This window comes from Molossus molossus, unplaced genomic scaffold (assembly GCF_014108415.1).
Source record: "Molossus molossus isolate mMolMol1 unplaced genomic scaffold, mMolMol1.p scaffold_m16_p_22, whole genome shotgun sequence".
Classification (NCBI taxonomy): Eukaryota; Metazoa; Chordata; class Mammalia; order Chiroptera; family Molossidae; genus Molossus; species Molossus molossus.
The window spans coordinates 36,239,627-36,260,803 of NW_023425358.1; the positions used below are offsets into that span (position 1 = coordinate 36,239,627).

The 21,177-nt window shown below is 60.4% G+C and overlaps 1 protein-coding gene across 12 annotated transcripts in view; it reads right to left on the bottom strand.

Moving 5' to 3' along the window:
- NCOR2 (nuclear receptor corepressor 2) overlaps positions 1-21,177 on the bottom strand; it is a 172,213-nt gene that overhangs the window by 93,181 nt on the left and 57,855 nt on the right. For all 12 annotated transcript variants that reach the window (XM_036276293.1, XM_036276287.1, XM_036276286.1 and 9 more), the window contains exons 7-9: positions 19,724-19,837; positions 13,069-13,125; positions 7,301-7,353 (exon numbers count right to left, since the gene is read on the bottom strand). In XM_036276293.1, the coding sequence (XP_036132186.1) occupies positions 7,301-7,353; positions 13,069-13,125; positions 19,724-19,837 (224 nt within the window). The remainder of the gene's footprint in view (positions 1-7,300; positions 7,354-13,068; positions 13,126-19,723; positions 19,838-21,177) is intronic.

The following is a 21,177-nucleotide window of genomic DNA, read 5'->3' on the forward strand; positions in this document are numbered from 1 at the left end:
ACCGAGGGGACACTGGACAATGCGGGACGTGAGAATCTGGATCCAATCTTGGACCAGAAAATGGACATTCATAGGAAAACTGGGAAAATCCAAAGAAAGTCTGGTTTCGCTGACAGCACTGTGTCCGGCTGATGTGGCTCAGTGGACTGAGTGCCGCCCCATGGACAGAGGTTCCGGTCTGATTCCCAGTCAGCGCACACGCCCAGGTTGTGGGTTCGATCCCCACGGCGGGGGGAGGGTGTGTGTGCAGGAGGCAGCCGTTCGACGTATCTCCCTCACATCGATGTTTCTCTCTCTCTCCCTTCCTCTATCTAAAAAATCAATGAAAACATAAAAAAAAAAAAGATGTTTGCACCAGGCGTGGACACGGGACATTCTCTGTGCTGTCTGCGGGTCCTCTGTAAGTCGAGCTATTTTAAAATCACTTTTCAGAACAGATGGACATGCTCGGGCCTGCGGTGTGCGGTGAGGCTCGAGCGTGACCTGCTCTGGGGCCAGCACAGGGCCCGGAGCGTGTTACGGGTTGAAATGTGTCCCTCTCCCCAGACGAGATGTTGGATCCTGAGCCCCCAGGACCTCAGAACATGACCTTGTTTGGGAACCGGGTCTTTTCAGAGGTCATCGGGCTGGACGAGGTCATCAGGTGGCCCTCATCCCACACGGCTGGGTCCCAGGGGGCAGTCTGGACGCGGAGACAGACGCGGGGAGGGAAGGGGACCTGAGAAGGCGCAGCGGTCAGGGGAGGACTGCAGAGGTGTCCACAAGCCGGGACGGCCAGCAAGCCCAGAAACCAGACGAGGCCGGGAAGGAGCCTCCCGAGCCTCCCCGCGGCCCTGGCGACCCCGAGTCCGACGCCTCTCCCAAACTGGGGGAGAATGAAGTGCTGTTGCTTGTGGCCACCAGCTCTTCGGCGACTTTGGGTGACCCCAAGTCACTCACACAGCGTGGATCGGTCCGGACCAGGTGACCGGAAAGGTCGGCGAGGACCGAGTGGGCGGCTGCCTGGCTCACCTCGGCGATGGAGGGCGCGGTCTGTCTCCCGCCGTGTGCCCGGCCCCCAGGGGACAAATGCCCGCAGGCTGCGGACGGTCGCGAGCACCCAGCAGGGCCAGCGCACAAGTGTGGGTCTGGACGCCGGTGTCTGTGCAGCACTGAGACTCCTTGCCAGACTCAACACCAGGGGCTGCTGTGTCGTGGACCGAACGTAAAGCTTCTCGGGAAAGGCCAGGCGGCCCGGCCACCCTCCCCGCTGCCGCAGGCCGGGGACAGAGGCCTCTGCCCCTCTCGACGGGCGGCGAGCCCGCCATTCATTCCCGGAGCACCCAGCACGCCCGGCTCTCCCGCCGGCCCCCCACGCGGCTTTCCGTCCCGCCCCGAGCCTGCCTGCGGGTTAGCACCCCCGGGCGTAGGGCGTGGGGTGTCCGCTGGTTCAACATCCGGCCAGCAAATGTTTTGTGAGTGTTTATTTTGAACCAAGAACTGTTTTGATATTGGAGATGCAAACAGCTTAGTCTGGGCGCGTCCTCCCTACTGAGAATCACCCAGCAAAACTAAGGGACAGGCCCCACGGGGTCTCTGGAAGGACGGACACACCGGCAGTGCGGTGAGCTCCCTGGTGGAGGCATTAACGGGGTGCAAAGGGGAGCTGCAGTCCTCCGTAAGAAAGTACAACCTGTGGGGGACCAAAGGCCTCGCCCTCGGACCTGGACTTGGGGGGAGAAATGGGAACCAGGAGGGAGCGGTGAGGAAATGGACACTCTGGAGGTTCGAGAAGGCTCTGGCCAGGGCAATCCGGGTGGGCTTCCCGGAGGAGGGGAAGTTTGAGCTGAAGCTTGGGGAAGCAGAGGGTCCAGGTTAGTCAGGAATGAGGGTGAATCTGGAGGGGGTGAGGGGCACTGAGGGTGAGCCAGACCTGGGGAAGAGTCAGATGGCGTTAGCCAGGGCGGGATGCCGGAGGCCTTGGGAAGAGCCTGCCAGATCGGGGTGACTGATGGTCTACGGTCCTCTTCCCACGTGAGACCGACTTACGACCGGCAGACTGATGTCACTGCTAAGGTCAGCGGACTGGAGGGGGCAGAGCCCAGGCTGGAGACCGGAGCAGGGGCAGGGTGGGTGTGCAGACGGGGCTGGCCTAGGAGTTTGCTGTGTGACCCTGGGGAAGTCACTTAGCATCTCTGAACCTCTAGAGGAAGACCACGAAGGCCTGTGAACAGCAAGCTGGGTCCCCTGGGCTGCCACGCAGCCAACGCCCCAGGCGGGGCAGTGCGGGGAGCATTCGGCTGCGGCGGAGGAGAAGCGGGGGGAACTGAGCACGCAGGAAGCAGCAGGCTTCCAGACCCCGAGGGGGTGAGGAGACAGAGGACTGTGGCTGCGCCTGGGCTCTGACACCAGGCAGGGTGTGGCAGGAGAGGCCATGGTAGAAGCCACAGCAGAAGCCACGGCAGAAGCCACGGCAGCCAATGTCCCCACATGTCACTGCCACTGAATTAGACATGGTTTTCGCAACACCAACACATTATTCAGCCAAGAGCTCTCCGCAGGTCTTGCAGAGAGGGGCCCCCCCTCCTTCCACAGAGCACCCACATATGCCGCTCAGGCTTGCCCACAGCCCCGCCCCTGCGGCCCCAAGGCCAGAGAGGTCTGAGGAGCGGCTCCCGAGGCCTGGGGCGGAGATCCGGCAGCAAGTCCCCGCCGAGGGGCACGGAGGCCATCCCACACCCCCCGAGGCGGCAGGGGGCGGAGGGAGAGCCTCGAGGTGGGTCCGGCGCCTGGAATGCGTCCGAAATTGTCAGTGCGGCAGGAAGTCGAGCGTGAAATTAACTTCAGCTCGCGGCCCCAGACGCAGACACAGAGAAATCAGGGCGCAGGGCTGGGTCCTGGGGGGAGGGTCACCCCCACTGGCAGCAGTTACAGCAGCGGGAGGAGGGCACTGGGGCCGGGGGCGCAAGCGTGAGCCTGGTGACACCGCACCACCCCCGGGGGTTCTCTTGCTGCCCTCACAGAGCTGACTCCACACTCGTCCACCCCGTCTGCAGCCCAGGACGCCGGGCCCCGCCCACCGCGGTCCCCCCAGGCCCGCGCACGATGAGCACATGTGGGGGGAATGGAGGAACGAGCAGCGGCTCTGGGGGTCTGCGACGTAAAAGCACAGAAGCCCCAGAACACCTCCTACGCGTGGACCCTGAGGTGGGCGTCAGGGACAGAGACTCACTGGATCTCCGACATCCCTAGGAGACGGGCGCGGTATCGTCCCCATCTCACAGATGGGGAAACCGAGGCACCGAGAGCGAGTGAGCACCGGAAGGGCCAGAGAGTCACGGCCCTGACCCTGTCTCTGCGCCGTCAACTCTTCCATCTCGGGCCTCAGGGTCTCTCTCTCCAGGGCTGCCCAGGCCTCCGACCCTGGCGTCCATGGGACCCCCTGGCCCTGACCCCCTCGCCCACCCCCACGGCTTCCACGGGGTCAGGCTCCACTGCTTGCCACATGGCTGTCATGACCTCTGCCAAGGTCTCCCCACCCCCACCCTCTCGCCCTGCAGCCACCAGCGTGGGCTTTTAGGAACAAAAATCCGAGCACGTTAGTTCCCAGAATAAGCCCCATCACTGGCCTCCCTCTGCGCAGACAATGACACCCAAGCTCCTACCAGCCCCAGGCACCTCTCTCCCCTTCACCGCCTTGGGCCTCGCCGACCTTCAGTGATCCCACCAGCTCACCAGGCCCAGGGCCTTTGCACGGATGGCCTGCTGCAGCTGCCCGGGAGGCACACATGGCCGGCTGCCGCTCAGCCTCCAGTGTGCACTCAACCGTCAGGTCCCGCCCCATCCCCGGCTAACGTCACCCCTCACTTCTTCTACCTTCACCCCCGTTGCCATCCGGACAGCGTCTCCTAGAGCGGATGACTGCAGGGATCGAACGATGACCACACGGACGTGTCAACCGCAGGAGGGATCGTCCCCGTGGAAGACTGTTTTCAAAAAATTAACGTTCTCACGCCCTGGCCGGTTTGGCTCAGCGGTTGGAGCGTCGGCCAGTGGACCAGAGAGTCCTGGGTTCGGTTCCCGCTAGGGGCACGGACCCCCCCGAAATAAATAAGTAAAATAACGTTCTCAGGTTGCTCACAGGTTTGTGTTTCCCACACACAGCCGACCGCTTGTGACGTGAGGAACCTCAACCGGTCCTTGCTGCTTTAAATTTAAACTCGGCCATCTGTGACTCAGAACATTTCAGCAGGCATTGCATTCACTGCCAACATGCCCCCGGCGGACCAGAGCCATCCTCGGATGCCGATTACGGGAGGCCAGGCTAGGGCGCTGGTCTCAGGGGGCTCACTGTGCTTTCCCCCCAAACAGAGAAGGGGTCAGCGAAGGAACACATATGTGTGGACAGAGATGGTGAAGTCCAAGGGGAGGGGCGTGGGGGTGGGTGGAGGTGGACGAAGTGGGGACAGGCAAGAGGGGCTCCTGTAATGGTGTCAACGTTAAGAACTTTTAATTAAAAATAGTGTTTTTATTTATTTATTTATTTATTTATTTATTTATTTATTTATTTATTTTTTATCCTCACCCGAGGATATTTTTCCATTTTTTGTTCAGATAGAGTGGGAGGGAGAGAGAGAAAGGGAGAGAGAGAGAGAAACATCGATGTGAAGGGACACATCGAGTGGCTGCCACCTGCATGACCAACCAGGGCCAGGGACAAACTTGCAACCGAGGTACGCGCCCTTAGCGGGAACCGAACCCGGGTCTCTCAGGACCGCAGGCCGACGCTGTAACCGCTGAGCCAAACTGGCCAGGGCAAAAAAAATAGTGTTTTTTTTTTTAAAGATGTGAAGAAAAACCACACACACAGCCTGGCCGGTGTGGCTCCGTGGATGGAGCATCGTCCCGTGGACTGAGAGGTCCCGGTTCGATTTCTGGTCAGGGCCCATGCCTGGTTGTGTGCCCGATCCCCAGTAGGGGGCGTGCAGGAGGCAACCGATGGATGTTTCTCATCAATGTTTCTCTCTCTCTCTAAAAAATCAAAAACATATTTAGAAAAACACACACACAGAGATGTGGCAGTATCTTATTTGCTCATATTACTCAGGTGGGTACTTTTTTCCTTTCTTGTTTGGATTTCTACGGTTGCTTCTGTAACCTGGGAGCATCCATGTTACTCAGTTTAAAACAGCAAACAGTTGGCTCTGACCATTTTGGCTCAGCGGTTAGAGTGTCGGCCCGAAGACCTAAGAGTCACAGGTTTGATTCCGGTCAAGGGCATGTACCTTGGTTGCGGTTCGGTCCCCCACAGTTGGGGTTGTGCGGGAGGCAACCGATCAATGTGTCTCTCTCACATTGATGTCTCTCTCCCTCCCTCCCTCCCACTCTGTCTGAAAATAAATGGGAAAGTATCCTTGGGTGAGGATTTTTTTAAAAATTGCAAATGTTTGTCCTGGACGGTTTGGCTCAGCGATTGGAGCATCAGCCTATGGACAAAAGAGTCTCGGGTTCTATTCCCAGTCAAAGGCACGAACCTGGGTTGCAGGTTCAATCCCAACCCCAGCTGGGATCGTGCGGGAGACAATCGATTGATGTCTCTCTCACATCGATGTTCTCTCTCCCTCCCTCCCTCCCACTCTCTCTAAAAGTTAATGGAAACACCCTTCACTGAGGATTCACTACACCAACGAAGAGCACGCGTCTCTGTACGATGCCACCACCGTCGAGATGCCGAAGGGAAGACGACGACTCGGCATATCAGAGCATAAAGGCCCAGGATGGCTTTGGGCCACTGCGCTTTTTATTAGCTGACACGACCCTGCTCATTTAACTCGCTATTTCTGTCTATGCAGCTGGACAAAACCTAATGAGGGTCTGGGTCTCTGCTCTGTTCAGAGCTCAATCCCCAGGTCCTAGACCAGGGCTTGGCACGTGGTAGGTGATCCGTAGTGTGTGCTGAGTGAGTGAATGAATGGATGAGTGAGTGAATGAGTGAGTGAATCAGTGAATGAATGAATGGATGAGTGAGTGAGTGAATGAGTGAATGAGTGAGTGAATGAATGGATGAGTGAGCGAATGAGTGAGTGAATGAGTGAATCAGTGAATGAGTGAGTGAGCGAGTGAGTGAATGAATGCATCAGTGAATGAATGGATGAGTGAATGAGTGAGTGAGTGGTGAGTAAATGCTCCCAGCAGCCCTGCTCGGATGAGAGCACCCTCCGGATCCAGCTATGACAGGCCCTAAGAGCATGCAGCCCCATCACCCTCCATCTGCGGTTCCCCCACCCCCAGCAGTGACCCCAGGGCAATGCAGGCCCCAGGAAGCTTAGAAAGGACTGAGGCAACCTAACAGGAAATAAACTATGTTGAGCCAAGAGGGACTCGGTACCTGGGCAGCAAACACGCCACACAAAAGCACAGGGCCCCGGGACGGGCAATCCCAGCCCGCAGCGAGGCCCAGCCCTGCGCACGGCGACCTGCGACAGGGGGAGCATCCCTGGCAGGTGCTCCCGAGCCCCAGGGGCCAAGGGCCTCACTGGCAACAAGAGATGTTCCAGGTTCCTCCATCAGTCACCGGGCGCGGCAGGGATGGCTGAGTCTCGAAACTACAGGGGAAGGGGTCTCGCCGACTAGTCCAGCCCCAGCAGATACGCGGACACCATCAGGTGTGCATGCTTCCGGCGACGAGGAGCTCACTACTGCGCGTACACACTGCAGTTACACCTCGGGGACGCGCAGACAGTCCGACGGGCTGGACTACCGACGGGACCAGCTAAGCACCACCCTGCACCTTCTCGTAGCTCAGAACGGAACGGTTCAGACTGTGACCCGACTGTGCCTCCAACCTAACCGCCCCCCGATGGCTCACCCACATGTCCCCAAGAGGCAAGGTCTGCACCCCTGTTACCTTTCAGGTTCCAGGGTAACACCACGAGGGAACACCCGCCCCGCAGCCAAGGCCATGCTCCCGTCCACGCATCCGAGAAAAAGGCAGGCCCTCCACGGCCACACCCCCAATGCTGGGCTCCCAGCTTAGAAACACGGAGCCCCCTGTTCACAGAAGACTCTGGCCCCACCTCATCCCTCTCCAGGGTTGTGCCTGCAAGTCCTCACCCACCCGCCCAGCCTGAGGTCTGCTCCCCAAAGCTTCACGGGGCCACCCACCCAGGCCTGCTCAGACCCACGTGCCCCTCCGCCCGTCCTCCCGCACCTGGCCCGGGCTGGGAGCCCCAAGGGGACCGAGAACCCACGTCCCGCCCGGGCTCCCGAGACCCGAGAGCCTGCCCCGACCTGCGTCCGCCCGCTGCCCACGCATACTCACATTTTGATGTTCTCATGATACTGTCTGGTGTCGGAGGGCTGGTTGTACAAGGGCTGCGAGGAAGAGAGGAAGAGGGTCAGAGCCGGGCGGCCACGGCCCCGCGACCCGCGCTCCCAGGCCCCCTCCGCCGCAGCGCCCCAGGCCCTGACACCAGGGCGCCATCTGTCCGCTGGTGTGGGAACCAGCCGCCGGCAGGCATGACACGGAACATGGGGACCCAGCCCGCGGCCCCGGCCAGGAACAGACTGTAACCCTCTGGGCACAGCTGTGGTACCAGGACTTCCTGCCACCGTGGCTACGCGGCAGGGCACTGGGCAGTGCTGGTCCAAGCGCCAGGGGGAGCTGAGATCAGCAACGATCTCCAACAGGGAAAACTGCTCAACGTCTTAGTGTCCAAACCCGCGTGAGAGGCCACGTCAGCCCCACTGACCGACAGAGGACAAGCCGAGAGCAATGCCAGGTACTGGCGAGGAGGTGGGGAGACGGGAAGGTTGGCATGTGCCCCATGCAAGGCTGTACGGGCAGCAAGTTTCAAAGAACAGTGAAGGAACCTGTGGTGTGCTCGGCGGTTAGAGTGTCGGCCCACAGATCAAAGAGTCACAGGTTCGATTCTGGTCAAGGGCAGTAACCACAGTTGCAGTCTGGTCCCCGGCCCTGGTCAGGGTCGACCGGGAGGCAATCAATTGTTGTCTGTCTCTCTCTCTCTCTCTTTCTTTCTCTCCCTCACCCTCTATCTGAAGATACATTCCTCAGGTAAGGATTAAAATTAAAAAGGAAGGTATATCTGCCCTGCGACCCCGCCCCTTCTGCCGAAGTCCCAGAAACAGTGGGGCCCCGTGTCCCACCAGGAGATGAACGTCAGAATCCCCGGACCGCACTGCTCCTGACAGCAACACATTAGCAGAGGAAATGAAGCACCGTTTATACCGGGAGTACTACACAGCACTGAAAAATGAATGGCCGGAGCCCAGGTACAGCGACAAGCGTGCACAAGGAAGACAGCGAGTTGCTGCGGGGTCTGTGATGGGTCGGAGCTCGGCTCGGCTTTGCGTAGCCCTTCCTGGGTGGCAGCACCACTGTTGGGGGCTCCGGCACGACCTGAGTGGCAGCCTGGTCCTAACACTCCCTGGTCGTGTGTCTCTGGGTGAGCCTGATGTTCATCTATAAGCAGGGTTACATTCACAGGGTCTGTTGCAAAGAATAAGCCAGTGCCTGCAAGCGCTTAGCCCGATGGTGGCAGAAATGTCCAAGTACCAGCACTGTGACATTGTGTACAACATGTCATCATCACCATCAGGGGGCGGGGCCTGGATTAACGGCACCCGTTTTTCCTGCCTCCCTGGATAACAACAGGTGTGCACTTAAGGCAAAGGCTTGGAGGAGTGTGCGTATCTAGGTCACCGGCCCATCAGGGCAGCCCAGCCTGGCCTGCTGTAGGCAGACCGACAGCCTGGACTACGGCAGGGCCAGCCCAGCCCCGCCCAAGCCAGAACCACCCGCCCACGGCCCGGCTGACCTGCACGTGAGTGAGCCGAGCCGGCCCCTACCCTTACAGTCAGCGGGAGGGGGGAAGTTGGGGGGCTCGAGCCACTCCATTGGGGCTGTTCTGTCACAGCGGCGGCGGACCAACTTGATTCTCGTCCCCATTTTACAGGTGGGAACACGGAGTCCCTCGCCCGCCCGCGTGTGCCTGCCTCGCGCCCTCCCCTCCGCCCCTCCCTGTCTCTCACGGGCCCACACGTGCTGCGGGAACCTCGGGGCCGCCGTGGGTAACGATGGCAGAACCGGGGACGGAGCGTGAGGCTTCAAGCAGGACAGGAAGGACAGGACGCCAAGTCCTGAAGCCTGGGGCAGGGCCTGGGGCAAGCGAACGGGGCGCTTGGCTCCGCCTGGGATTTCTCCCTGCGGAGGGAGTGGGCACGCCTCCCGACACCCACAAAGCTCCGGCCGACACCAGCCACAGGCCCCTCCGGGCCACCTGCCGAGGGGCTGCCCAAGGCCAGGCAGGGCCTCCTCTGTCCCGGGAGGCAAGTCCCACTATGGCAGCCACGAGGTGACCTTGGCCCTCAGCCACCACGACCAGTGGGGCTCGGCTCTCCTGTCTCTCACTACCTGACAGGTCACCGTCCCCCGCCAGGGGACACACCCCTGGAGGGAAAGCCCCTCCCACCGACCCCAGGAGCGAGGCCCAGGGCTGGAGACAGCCAGCACGGTCCACCCTCCCGGCGGGCCCTGGCCTGGGTCGCCCACCCCACACCTCCACTTTCTCCTCTACAAGGGGGACCCAGCACACTGTCGGTCAGAGGGCGAGGGCAGGGAGCGACGTGTCTGCTGCGGACACACCGCGGGGAAGAACCGGAGACACTGGCATGACTCAGAAAGAAGAGCTGGGGCTTGGGGACCGGGGGGGAGTCCCTTTCGACCTGCCTTCAGCCAGCCAGGGGGTGGCCGGGAGAGGGAGCAACCCCCGGGGGACTGAGCTGCGACGAACCAGTCAGCCCGGCCCTCAACCCTCTGTGACACCAGGTTCTTAAAATAACACCTCGGAACAGGAAGGAAACCAGTGAGTCAGAGCAGCAGGGGGAGAAGGGAGCCGACTGCCCACACCCTCCCTGCACGGCCCGCTCCAGGCCAGGCCGTGGCCCTGGGGTGCCGGGGCGGGGGTCGCCACAGGCAGCCCTCCCAGGAGGGTCCCCGAGGCAGAGCAGCCGCCCCCTGGGCTGAGTGGCCCTGGCTGCAGCTGGGCGAGACCTTCGGGGAGCTGTATTCCCACTGGTGCGACTCTGAGGCCCCAGACCTCCCTGGGCTCTGACCCCTGGGCGGCACGCAGTGGCCCCTGCACAGGCCCCCCTCCGACCTGCCTCTGGCCACCGGGGCCCTGCAGCGACCAGACAGAGGTTAGACGGGTGCAGAACTAGCTGGCCACACCCCCATGGGCTCAGCTCCCCTCCCCTCATCTCTTGCTGTGTGACCCTGGGCAAGGCATGGCCCTCTCTGCGCCTCATCTAGGAAAGGGAAGGCGACACCTCCAGGAATCTGACACAGTCTGTGCCTTGCGGACATGAGCGCCCCCTGCAGGCTCACTGGAGGCCACCGAGCCAACAGCTACTGAGCTCAGAGGACTCGCCCCAAGACGGCACACTCCGGACCTCAGCCCCCCTACGCCACCAGCCTGAGTGAGCCTCTGCTCGGGCACCCCAAGCACGAGGAGACCCCGGAAAGAGTCCCTCAGACTCTGGGCCAGCAGCAGACTCCCGTCCGACTCCCCGATGCTGGCCTGCGTCCCTTGTGGGATTCCTGGAGCCTGCGACACGCTGACCTGCATTCACGTCCCCTACTCAGGAGGCCCGGACTAGTCCGGTCAGGAGGAGGAGGAGGAGAGGGAGAGCCTCCAGGGCAGGGGACGGCTGGATACCCCTCTCGTCCCGCCATCCCTGTCGGTAAGCAGTAGCTTACTGGTGGGAACAGAAAATCCCTCATGATCCAATCGTCCCAGTCCTGGGGAGACACCCACGAGAAATGGAAACACGCGTCCAGGGACACATGGGCGCCTGGTGTGCAATGGCCGAAAGCCAAGCCTGCTGCCCGTCAATGGACAGGTGATAAGCTGAGTGCAGCCCCCCCACCCGCGGGAATACTACTCAGCCGTGAACAGGAGCGAAGCGCGGACCCTGCTACGGTGCGGAGGAACCGCAGTTGCCTGGCGGTGAGCGAAGCCACAGAGGCCCACGGCGTGCAATTCCACTTTTAGGAAAACGTCCAGCGCCGGCAAATCCCCAGAGACAGGAAGTGTGTGGGGGTGGGGGCCGGGGGTGGAGAGATGAGATAAGGAGATGACAGTTGAGGGCATGGAGTTCTTTCTGGGGTGCTGACATGCTCTAAAACGGATTGTGGTGACAGTCACATACGTCGGTGAAGATACTAGAAATCACTACACAGCACTTTACATGGGTGAACTATATGGCCCGTGAATGACCTCGTAACAAAAGTACTATAACGGCCCCGGCCAGTTTGGCTCAGCGGTTAGAGCGTCAGCCTGTGGTCCAGAGAGACCCGGGTTCGGTTCCCGCTAAGGGCACGTACCTCGGTTGCAGTTTGTCCCCGGCCCTGGTTGGGTCATGCAGGAGGCAGCCACTCGATGTGTCCCTTTCACATCAATGTTTCTCTCTCTCTCTCTCCCACTCTATCTAAACAAGGAATACAAAAATGTCCTTGGATGAGGATAAAAAAAAAAAAAGTACTAAAACAACAAGGAGGCCACTAGAGACATCCTGCCCCTGACTGGGCGCCTGTCCCCAGCCCAGGAGAGGACTGGACCCTGCCCACAGTCACAGGGGCGCCCCCACCTGTGCGGCACTGCCCCCGCAAGGACCTGGGGCCACTGTTCCGCAGAAGCCTGAGCAGACACACCCAGGCTGGGAGAAGCTGCCACGGCAGAGAAGCAGAGGGGGGCCAACACCCCGCCCTCCCCGTGCTCGTGCGGCTCAGGGCTCACGAGAGGCCTGGGCCTGGCTAAGGGAGCCGGCACCGCAAACTGTCTCACTGACCCCATAAAGGTCCCGAGTCCCCATTTCACAGATGAGAAAACTCAGGCCTTTTCCCTGGGCCACTCGGCAAACACAGGGTGGAACTGAGTATAAAACTAGGCTCCCAGCCCGGTCGGTGTGGCTCAGTGGATGGAGCACCATCCCATGGACTGAGAGGTCCCGGGTCGAGGCACATGCCCAGGTTGCAGGCTCGATCCCCAGTAGGGGGCGTGCAGGAGGCCACTGATCGATGTTTCTCTTACATCAGTGATTCTCTCTCTCTCCCCCTTCCTGTCTCTCTAGAAAATCGATAGAAACGTATTTTAAGCCCTGGCCAGTTTGGCTCAGCGGTTAGAGCATTGGCCCACAGACCGAAGGGTCCCACGTTCGATTCCAGCCAAGGGTTATGCTCTGGCAACCAGTCGATGTGTCTCTCTCACATCAATGTTTCTCTCTCTCTCTCTCTCTCCACCCTCATTCCATTCTGTCTGAAGATTAATGTAGGAAAAAAAAAAATCCGCAGGTGAGGATTAAAAGAAAACAAAAAACATTTTAAAATTAGGCTCCAAATATATAAGACTGTATTTCCGCCCCATGAGCATGCCACGCCCACCCCAGAGCCACCGCAGGCCTGGGGACCTCACAGCCACCCCGTGCGTCCCTCCACGCTGCCCCGGCTCTGCACCGGCCTGTGGTACCTTGTCCTCAGAAAATGACACCTAGAGCGGTGACCGCGATGAACACTCAGCACTTGCTGGCCGTGGGCACCGTGTCCAGTGCTTCACAAACATTAATCACTGCTGCGCCCAGGGGGCTGGGAGTTCCTATTATTTCCATTTTACAGATGAGGACAGTGAGGCGCAGAGACGTTAAGAGACCTGCTCAGGGTCACACAGCTATTAAGTGGCGGACCTAGGAGTTGAACGCAGATCTCGGGGCCTGGGACACGGGCCTTCCGGGCTAAGCTGGACCACGTGGGCTGGGCTCCAAGGTCTCCATCTTCTTGCAGCCCGAGCGGCAGGCACAGGCGCCCAGCGGGAGTGCCCAGGCTCCGCCACCCCCACCCCACGCGGCGCGGCCCGGCCCGGCCCACCCGCCAGCTATCTGCCAGACCTTCTTATCGGAGGGTGTGTTTCCGGCCTCCTCCGAGGACAGGGCAGCGCTGGGCAATACAGGACTTCCTCCATCCCCCCACGCCCACCGGCCGCCCCCTCCCAGGCTCCCCCGGGTCCCCTGGCTCACCAGCTCCACCTGCGGCCCCAAGCCTTCCAGAATCCGGTGTGCTGCTTCCGCCTTCTTCTGTAGGGAGACGGAGAAGAGGAGGAATTACACACACACACGCACACACACACGCACAGAGCAGATTATAAACAGAGGCCTCCGGGAAGGGCAGGCAGCTGCCCGTCCAAGCCCAGGGGCGGGGGAAGCAGGGCCCCTCTGCACGCCCTGCCCAGGCTGGAAACAAACACACAGGGCCCTGGACACCCCTCAGCATCCCTGGCAAGCTTGCCAAGTTTCGATTCTAACAAACGCCCCGTGTTCTCTAGTGACACCCCCCCCCCAAGCCCCCAGGCCCGATGCCCTGGGCCCAGTGGTGTGGGCACAGCTCCCCACCAGCTGGCCCACGCTGCCAACCGAGGTGCCTTCCTGCACCTCCGAGCTGGTGCCGCCAGCGAGGGGGGGGAGGGCAAGGAGGGCGAGGGGGGCTCAGAGCCGCTCAGAGACACTTTCTAGGGTTCTTCTACTTCACAATCACATGCCGCCTTCTCAGCCGCCCGGGGGCCTCCCCGCACCCTCCCCTCTCACAACCCAGGACTTATTAGGAAACCAGGAACATGTGGTCGGCGGGGCTCGGTGGCCCACGATCCAACAGGCTGGACCTCTGGGCCGGCCGTGAAGGCGGACATTGTGCCTTGGCCAGGCCCCCCGGCCCCGGCCTGGGCCACCAGGGGCTGCTCCAAGGAGGGCGGGCGGGCAGCCAGCTGGGGGAGGGGTGGAGAGAGGGTTGGGGCAGGGGCTTCCGCAGGGTTTTTCGCGGATCTGGGCCACGCTTTGCGACAGAAAGCAGGGGGTCCACAGCATGCACATGGGAGACCCGAGCCCCTCCTGGGAGCCAGGAAAGGCTGGGGGCTCCTGACTCAGCCAAACTCAGGGAGACCAGTCCGTGCGGGGCGTGGGCAGGGAGGACAGGCCAAACGCATCACTGTCATCAGATCGAACCGTCTCCCCGGGAGCCCTAAATCCAGACCCACTGAGAGGGGTGATCTGGAGCCCTGGGGAGTGTGGCTGGCAACAGAATCGGGGCCCAGGCCCCTGGTGTCCCACGGGAGGAGGGGTGCCAGGGCCAGCCCCCTCCCTCCCCTGGGCAGCCCCCTGGAGACAGAGGGTGTAGGTGGGCTCAAGCTGGCACCTAGAACTCGCTCCTCCTAGAGCCCTGGGCCCAGCCCACCCAGCAGAGCTATGCTCTTGGCCCCCTGCGTGCAGAGCCGACACCCTGAGACCAGCAGACTCAGAGTGGGGCTGGGGCCAGAAAATCGGGGGCACCTCGTTGTCACGGTCGCCATTTCACTGAGCACCCACTAGGAGCCACACACCGGCACACGGCGTGCGACACCAACATTTAAACGCGACGTGAGGCCAGCACCAGACACAGCCCCATTTCACAGATGATGAAACTGAGGCACAGAAGACGACGTAAGGAAGTCCCCTGATCTCCAGGCTCCAAGAAGGCAGAGACATGGGCCAGGTCCCATCCAGAGAACTGGCACCTCCTGTGCGGGGCGCGGGTACCACCCTGACAGTCACCGCAGAACCCCCCGCCCTGCTGCACCCTGAAGCAGGAACAGGGTCGGCTGTGGGGCACGGATGGTGGGAGAATTCCCGAGGGAAGAACTAGCCTGGGGAGCGGAGCGGGCACCCAGCTCCACAAACACCCCGGGAGCACCCGCTCTGTACTGAGCACCGGGGCACGACAGATGAGACCCAGCGCCGCCCACGAGGAGCCCAGTCCCGTGAGCGGCTGGACCGCAGCGCTGTCCATAGGTCCACACGCTCGGGGAGGCATCAAACAGGGAATCAGCCACTCTCTCTGGAAAGGAGCCAGAGGGACCCAGAAGCTGGGTTTTGAGGGATGAATAGAAGGTCGTGTGCCTACATGAAGCTCTGTGGGGATCAGCTGCCGCTAGATACAGGGGCGATGCCAACAGCTGGCAGGACAGGGCTGGAACGGCGCAGTCACTGGGAACGGGCTCGTCGGACCACGCGGCGGGGCCTGGGTCTCAGGTCTGGGGGAGCCCCAGAGGCCTGAGTCCTGTGAACCATGGTGGACCCTACCCTCAACCACCTCCCAGGCAACGCTCCATCACACACCTGGTAGGAGGGTCCCCCGTTCCCTCACAGGCCTCCCCGGACTCCACGCTGCCAAGCCCTGAGCCACGCCGGGGCCTTTGCCAAAGCAACTCAATCTCCAAAAGGGGGCGCACCGACAACTCACCCGAAGGACAGTTCTAAGGGTGCCGCAACCCCGGAAAGAAGGGGTGGCATGGCGGCCGAGAACAAGGGTTCCCGGCCAGCGGCCTGGGTTCGAATCCACTTACCACCCTCGTGGCCTTGAGTAAGTCCCTTTACCCCCAGCACCCTCGGGCGGCCACCACGACAAGTATGGCTGCGACACACGAGGCTCTGACACCGGGACCCGGCACGCGGAGGCGCCGGTGAGCCGGCAGTGGCCGTTACAGCTGTGAAACCCGCCGCAAGGCTGCAGCTCGTACCCGTGGCCCCCGCACAGCCCAGCCCTGATGGGATCCGGAGTCCGGGCTCCCCCGGAGCTCCGTGCGGAAGGTTCTAGCATCAGCCAGCGGAGTCCGTGGTGCAGCTGAGTGGCAGTTAAGGCTGAACCCCTGCAGCCCTGAGCTGGCACCCCACCTCCTCAGGTCCCCCGGGGCTTCCCTCCACCTCACACCACCACACCCCTGGGCCGCTTCGTTCCCCTCCCCCAGCTTCCCTGGTCCAGCTTCGGGGGAGAGGGGCTGATCAGAGCAGCTGGGGGGATGTCCTGCCTACTGGGCCCCTCCTGCAGGTCACATCTGTCCCTCAGGGGCTGCCGCCTGGGGTCGGCTCTCCTTGCACCCTCAGCAAGTCGTGTCACCATCTGCGTCAGTCTCCCCATCTGCGAAATGGCCACACTCACCCCAGGGCCCAAACTCCCAAGACTGCTGCTCGGATGTTCTGCAAGGAACGGACTGATGTGGCTCTGTCCCTTTGTCTTAATGTCCTTCAAAGGGAGGAGGGACACCATCCGGAAGGGCATGGCCAGGACACACAGGGGTGGGCCACAGATGCAGCCCAACCAGAAATTCCCTCTCACCCCGGGCTGACAGCCACCTCCACCTCGAGGCCCAGGGCCCAGCTCCTCACGGGGTCCACAGGCCTCGGTGCTCGGCCCGTGTGTGGGGCCGCCCGAGCAGCTCCAGACGGCAGACCCAGGAGCCTGCACTGCTGGGCTTCTGGCCGGCACCGGGGGGTCAGGCTGGGCTCTCAGCCGAGACACTCACTCCTCCTACAGGGGACCCCAGTGTCCACGTGACCAGGCCGCCTGGCGGGCAACTGGGGTACGAAAGACCTCAGTCAGTAGCCCAGAGAGGTACACACGCCTGCGGACCTACAGGGCCGAATACGGTCCTACACTACAGGTATAAACACACGTATGCACACACTGCATTCGCACACCTACACGCAGGGTACACACGTACCCAAGAGGACACGTGTATATGCATGAAGTATACACCACCCCACACATCTCCTCACGCCCATCTGCAAACGCAGGCACAGAGTCACGCACATGCAATTACACACATCACACAGCTGACAGGCATGCGCACACATGCACACATATGTGAATGCACACACGGCCACAGGTATGCCCCCACACAACGACTCACACACAGGCATGCTCACGGTCATGCACAGGTCCATGTGAACACACGTGCACACACCCATGAGTGGGTGTGTAAGTGCACAGATAATCACATCCTCTCCACGGGAAAAATCTTCCTCCCTTTCCCAGTAGTGCCCCCTTTGGCAGACCTAGCTCAAGTCCCGTCTCCTCCAGGAAGTCCACCTCGATTTCCCACTGTCCAGAATCCCTAGCATCAGTGCCAGGCAAACTGTCCGTATGTATACATCCTTTCCTAGCGCCGCGTGTGTGTTTGTTTAATCCAGACTCAAAGTGGAGCATCCTCCCAGGCCTCCACCCCCACCCCCCACACACTCCCTTTGAAGATCAAACGAGACCCCTGTCCCCTCTCTGAGCCTTTGCTGTGACTCCCACTCAAACACGGCCCACCCACGGCATCCAAGAAGCCTTTGCCCTCTCCGCCGTGCCTGCCCTCTCCACCTCCTGTCTCGCCATCTGTGTGCACCTGCCCAGCCCGTCCACCACGCAACTCCTGGGAGGCAGGAAAGCCTGGCTCAGCTGGCCCCCCGCTGCGAGCTGGCGCCTCGGCTATGTGCCCCGAATGGATAATGAGCCGCAGTCCAATATGCAGAGAAGCCAGGCGGGCCTGCCTGGCGGGGAGCTGCGTTTTCCAGCCAGTGCAGCGTTTGGAGACGGACTCTTCTCGGCAACCTCTCCAAGGAGCCAGCGGGGAAGGAAGGAGGATTAAAATTTAATCCTATTGATCCCTCAAGGGGTGATAAGTCCTGGCTGCTCCTGCCAAAGGGCAGCTGAGGGGCCTCTGCCTGCCCAGCCTCCAGACCCTGAGGCTCAGCCACCAACCCAGCCACCACTGGGAACAGGCTCCCAACCCGGAGGACTGCGTCAGGGGGAAGTCTCCCCTCCCCTCTGCCATCCCTTCATGTGTTCAGCAAACATTAGGTGAGCACCTACTTCGTGCCAGGCACTGTGCTAGGTGCTGGGGACACAGCCGAGGGACGAGAGACCAAGATCCCTTGCCCTTGCAGAGCTTCCGTTCCCAATCAACAAAATAAGCATAAGATATGAGTCACATCCAGTAGGAGTGAGAGAGAGAGCCCAGCAGAGAGAGGGAGCTGTGCAGAGGGCACGGCCAGGGCAAAGGCCCTGAGGCAGGAGCACAGGCCAAGGGGCTGGGCAGAGAGGGATAAATGAATGAAAGGGCAGAAAGGGGGTCGGGGCAAGAGACGCAATGGTATGTCCATAGGTGGGGACTTGTAGGTAGGATTCTGTCTCCCCCACCAGAAAGAATTTGAGGTCACCAGTGTGTCCCCAGTGCCTGGAACAGTAGCAGGCACAGAGCAGGCACCTCACTACATAGCTGCTGAATGAATGAGTGAATGAATGAATGAACAGGACGTATGCAATGTACCTGGCACACCTGAGCAAGGATAACAATGCAACCAGCACTTACTTGGTGCCAGACACTGTTCTAGGGCACTACGTAATGAACTCTTTTCATCTCCATGCCACTGTTTGAGGTAGACACTATAATTATCCTCATTTTGCAGGTGAAAAACATGAGTCACAGAGCCAGGAAGTGATAGAAATGGGATCTGAACCCAGAGAACTGGCTAAAGTACACGTGGCCCTTTAGCTCTCCTATCATTATGATTATTATGTGTTACTTGGGGTGTGGGGCCAGGGTGTGGGGTGGGTGACCAGCCCTACAAGGCCCAACACACAGCTCCCAGGTCCCAGTAGGCTCAGTCTCATCCTGCAGCTATTGCTGCTTCAAGAGGCGGAGGCATAGCAAACTAGTTGATCCAGCAATTTCCTGCCTGGAGTTACAGCCACAAGTTCCAGTCACGTGTTCTCAGGCTACAGAGCAGCCCTAGCCCCATCCATACTTTGAGCACTGATCCAGCAGCCAAGAGCATATCTCACAGCAGAGACAGCTGGGAAGGGTGATCAGGAGCCCTGAGCAGGAGGGGGACCAGGGAGGCCAAAGCAGGGTGGAGAGGGCTCCCATCCATCACTCTTAACTATGTGACCTCAGATAAGGAACGGTCCCTCTCTGGCCTCAGTTTCCTTCCTCATCTGTAACACAGGGAGGGAACTCAACACTCACAGGCCCTGAGCACATCTGGAAAGAGTCTATTATAAATCATTGAAGCTAAGCTCTCAGTGGCTTGATTGGGATGATGGGTAACTCACTACCTCACCAGACATCAGGTTCCCCTTGAGGAGAGCTCAGATACTTAAGGACCAGTCCCTGAAGACATTCTGTTCTGGGTACCCTGAGCTCCTCCCCAGGACCGAACCCCCTCTAGACACCCAACAGCTGCCTTCCAAGGATCCTTAGGAGCCCCCACAGCCCGCTATAGATCCTGTGTCCAACCATCCCAAAAGCCCCGTCCAGGGCTAAATGTCAGCAGAGGCCAGTGCTGATGAATCAGGCCCAAGTCCTGGGATGGACCACGGGTTCAAGTCCCGGGTCCATCACTTCCTAGCTGTGTGACTTTGGACAAGTCACTTAACCTCTCTGGGCCTCAGTTCCTCCATATGTTAAATGGAAACGATTACTATAGGACAACTGCTATTACTGTTAACGATGATAATATTACAACTGTCTTTTGCATTACAGGAATTTCTTTGGTTTAAGTGCCTGAGTGACTACCCATCCCCCCACTGATCAGCTGGCCCCTGATGCCCTCCTACAACCTGCCAACTCCACTCCCACAGTGCATCCCACAAGCCAGCCATGGTCCACACCGGTGCCACATCTGAGCAGAACAGGCTGAAGCAACACCAAGACTGGTCTCTGCTGGTCACCCCTTCCCCTCTCAGTGTGTGTGCAGGGGCTCCTGAAGGCCCCCATGTCACAGGCGAGAACACGGAGGCCCGGGGAGAGAGCCAGATCCCTCAAGGTGACCCTGGCAGCCAGCACAGACCGGCAGAAGGTGGGGGGACAACGACAGCTACCCGGTTCTCGTCGTAGATGATCTGCACCAGGCTGCGATGCTTCGACTCGATGGGCGGCGGCGACACGGGCTTCTCGGGCTCGGGCGGCTTGGCGGCCTCCTCCTCCAGCTGTTGCTGTGGGAAGGAGAGGTGGTGAGCACCGGCAGGCGGAAGGAGGGGCGGCCCCGCGCAGCCTGCGCTGGTGGCCGCGCGCAGGAAGTCAGGCTGTTAACCATTTCCTCTGAGTCACCCTCAGGGACTCCAAGCCCTGGAGAGGCCCCAGCTCCCCCTGCAGGGAAGAGCCCAGCTGGCTTTCCCGGGTTCGATCCCACCTTGGGGACGTGGCAGCTAGGTGAGCATAAGCAAGCAGCTTAACCCAGCTGTGCCTCAGTTTCCTCGTCTGTAAAACGGGGTTTATCACTGTGCCTCCCTGACAAGGCTGCAACGAGGAAGGGACAGGCTAGTCCGTGAGCAGCGCAGGCTGGGGCTCACTAAAAGCCAGTTATTATCCGTCACCAGAACGACCGCCATCCTCAGGAGAGGCTGTGCAGCCTCTGGAGCCGGACTGTCCGGACGGGAACCCTCTTCCTACAATGTCCCTGTTGTGTAACCTTCTCTGGGCCTCGCTTTCCTCATCTGGAAAATGGGTACAACCAGTGTTCCACCCTGGCGTCGGCAAAGTGCTCAGCACCTTCTCATCATGCTCGCGTCGTCACGGCCCTGCGGTCTGCATACGGGACGGCCCCCAACCCCCACAAAGTACTTTCCTTCATGCTGCTGTCTGTTCGGTACCAAAAGGGAAAGTGAAGACCAGAGAGCTTAAGTCTCTGGCCCCAGGTCACACAGGCCAATGCACAGGAGTGCACTCTGACAGGGCATCTTGAGTGAGATCAGAATGCTGTTCTCTGCTCCTAACGCTCACAGAGGCTGCCTGTGACCATGGAGCAGGCCCGGTTATAAACCCAAAAAGGCCGCCAAGAGAGAGAGACACAGAAAATCCAGTTCTGGGTCCTGCTGGCACCAAGGCCTGGCTGGTGGACCCAGCTGCCTCGGTGCCACAGCGACCCCTGCTGGTGGCTTCCAGAAGAGCAACCAGCATCTGGCAAAGCATCAAAATCCCTCCAAAAAGTGTAACAAAAAAAAAAGGAGGCCACCCCCAAGTCCCACTCCTCCACATCAGTGACAGCCCCAGTGTTCTCCCTCCTCCTGTACATCCTTCAACACCCGCTCACGGGGCCCCAAGTGCTTCCACGAGATCTCTCATAGCCTTCGCTCCACCGCCCGTGGTGGCCAGGGTGGGCCCTCGACCCTACGTGGAGTCCACACTCCGTACCCGGGAGGCGAGGGGAGAAGACCATGACAAAGCGCACACGTGCTCATGCACGTGGAGGTGACATCCAGCGAGGTAACAGGACAGAGCGGGCAGCAAACTCTCCCTGTAAAGGCCCAGATGGTGAATATCTTCAGCTTCGCAG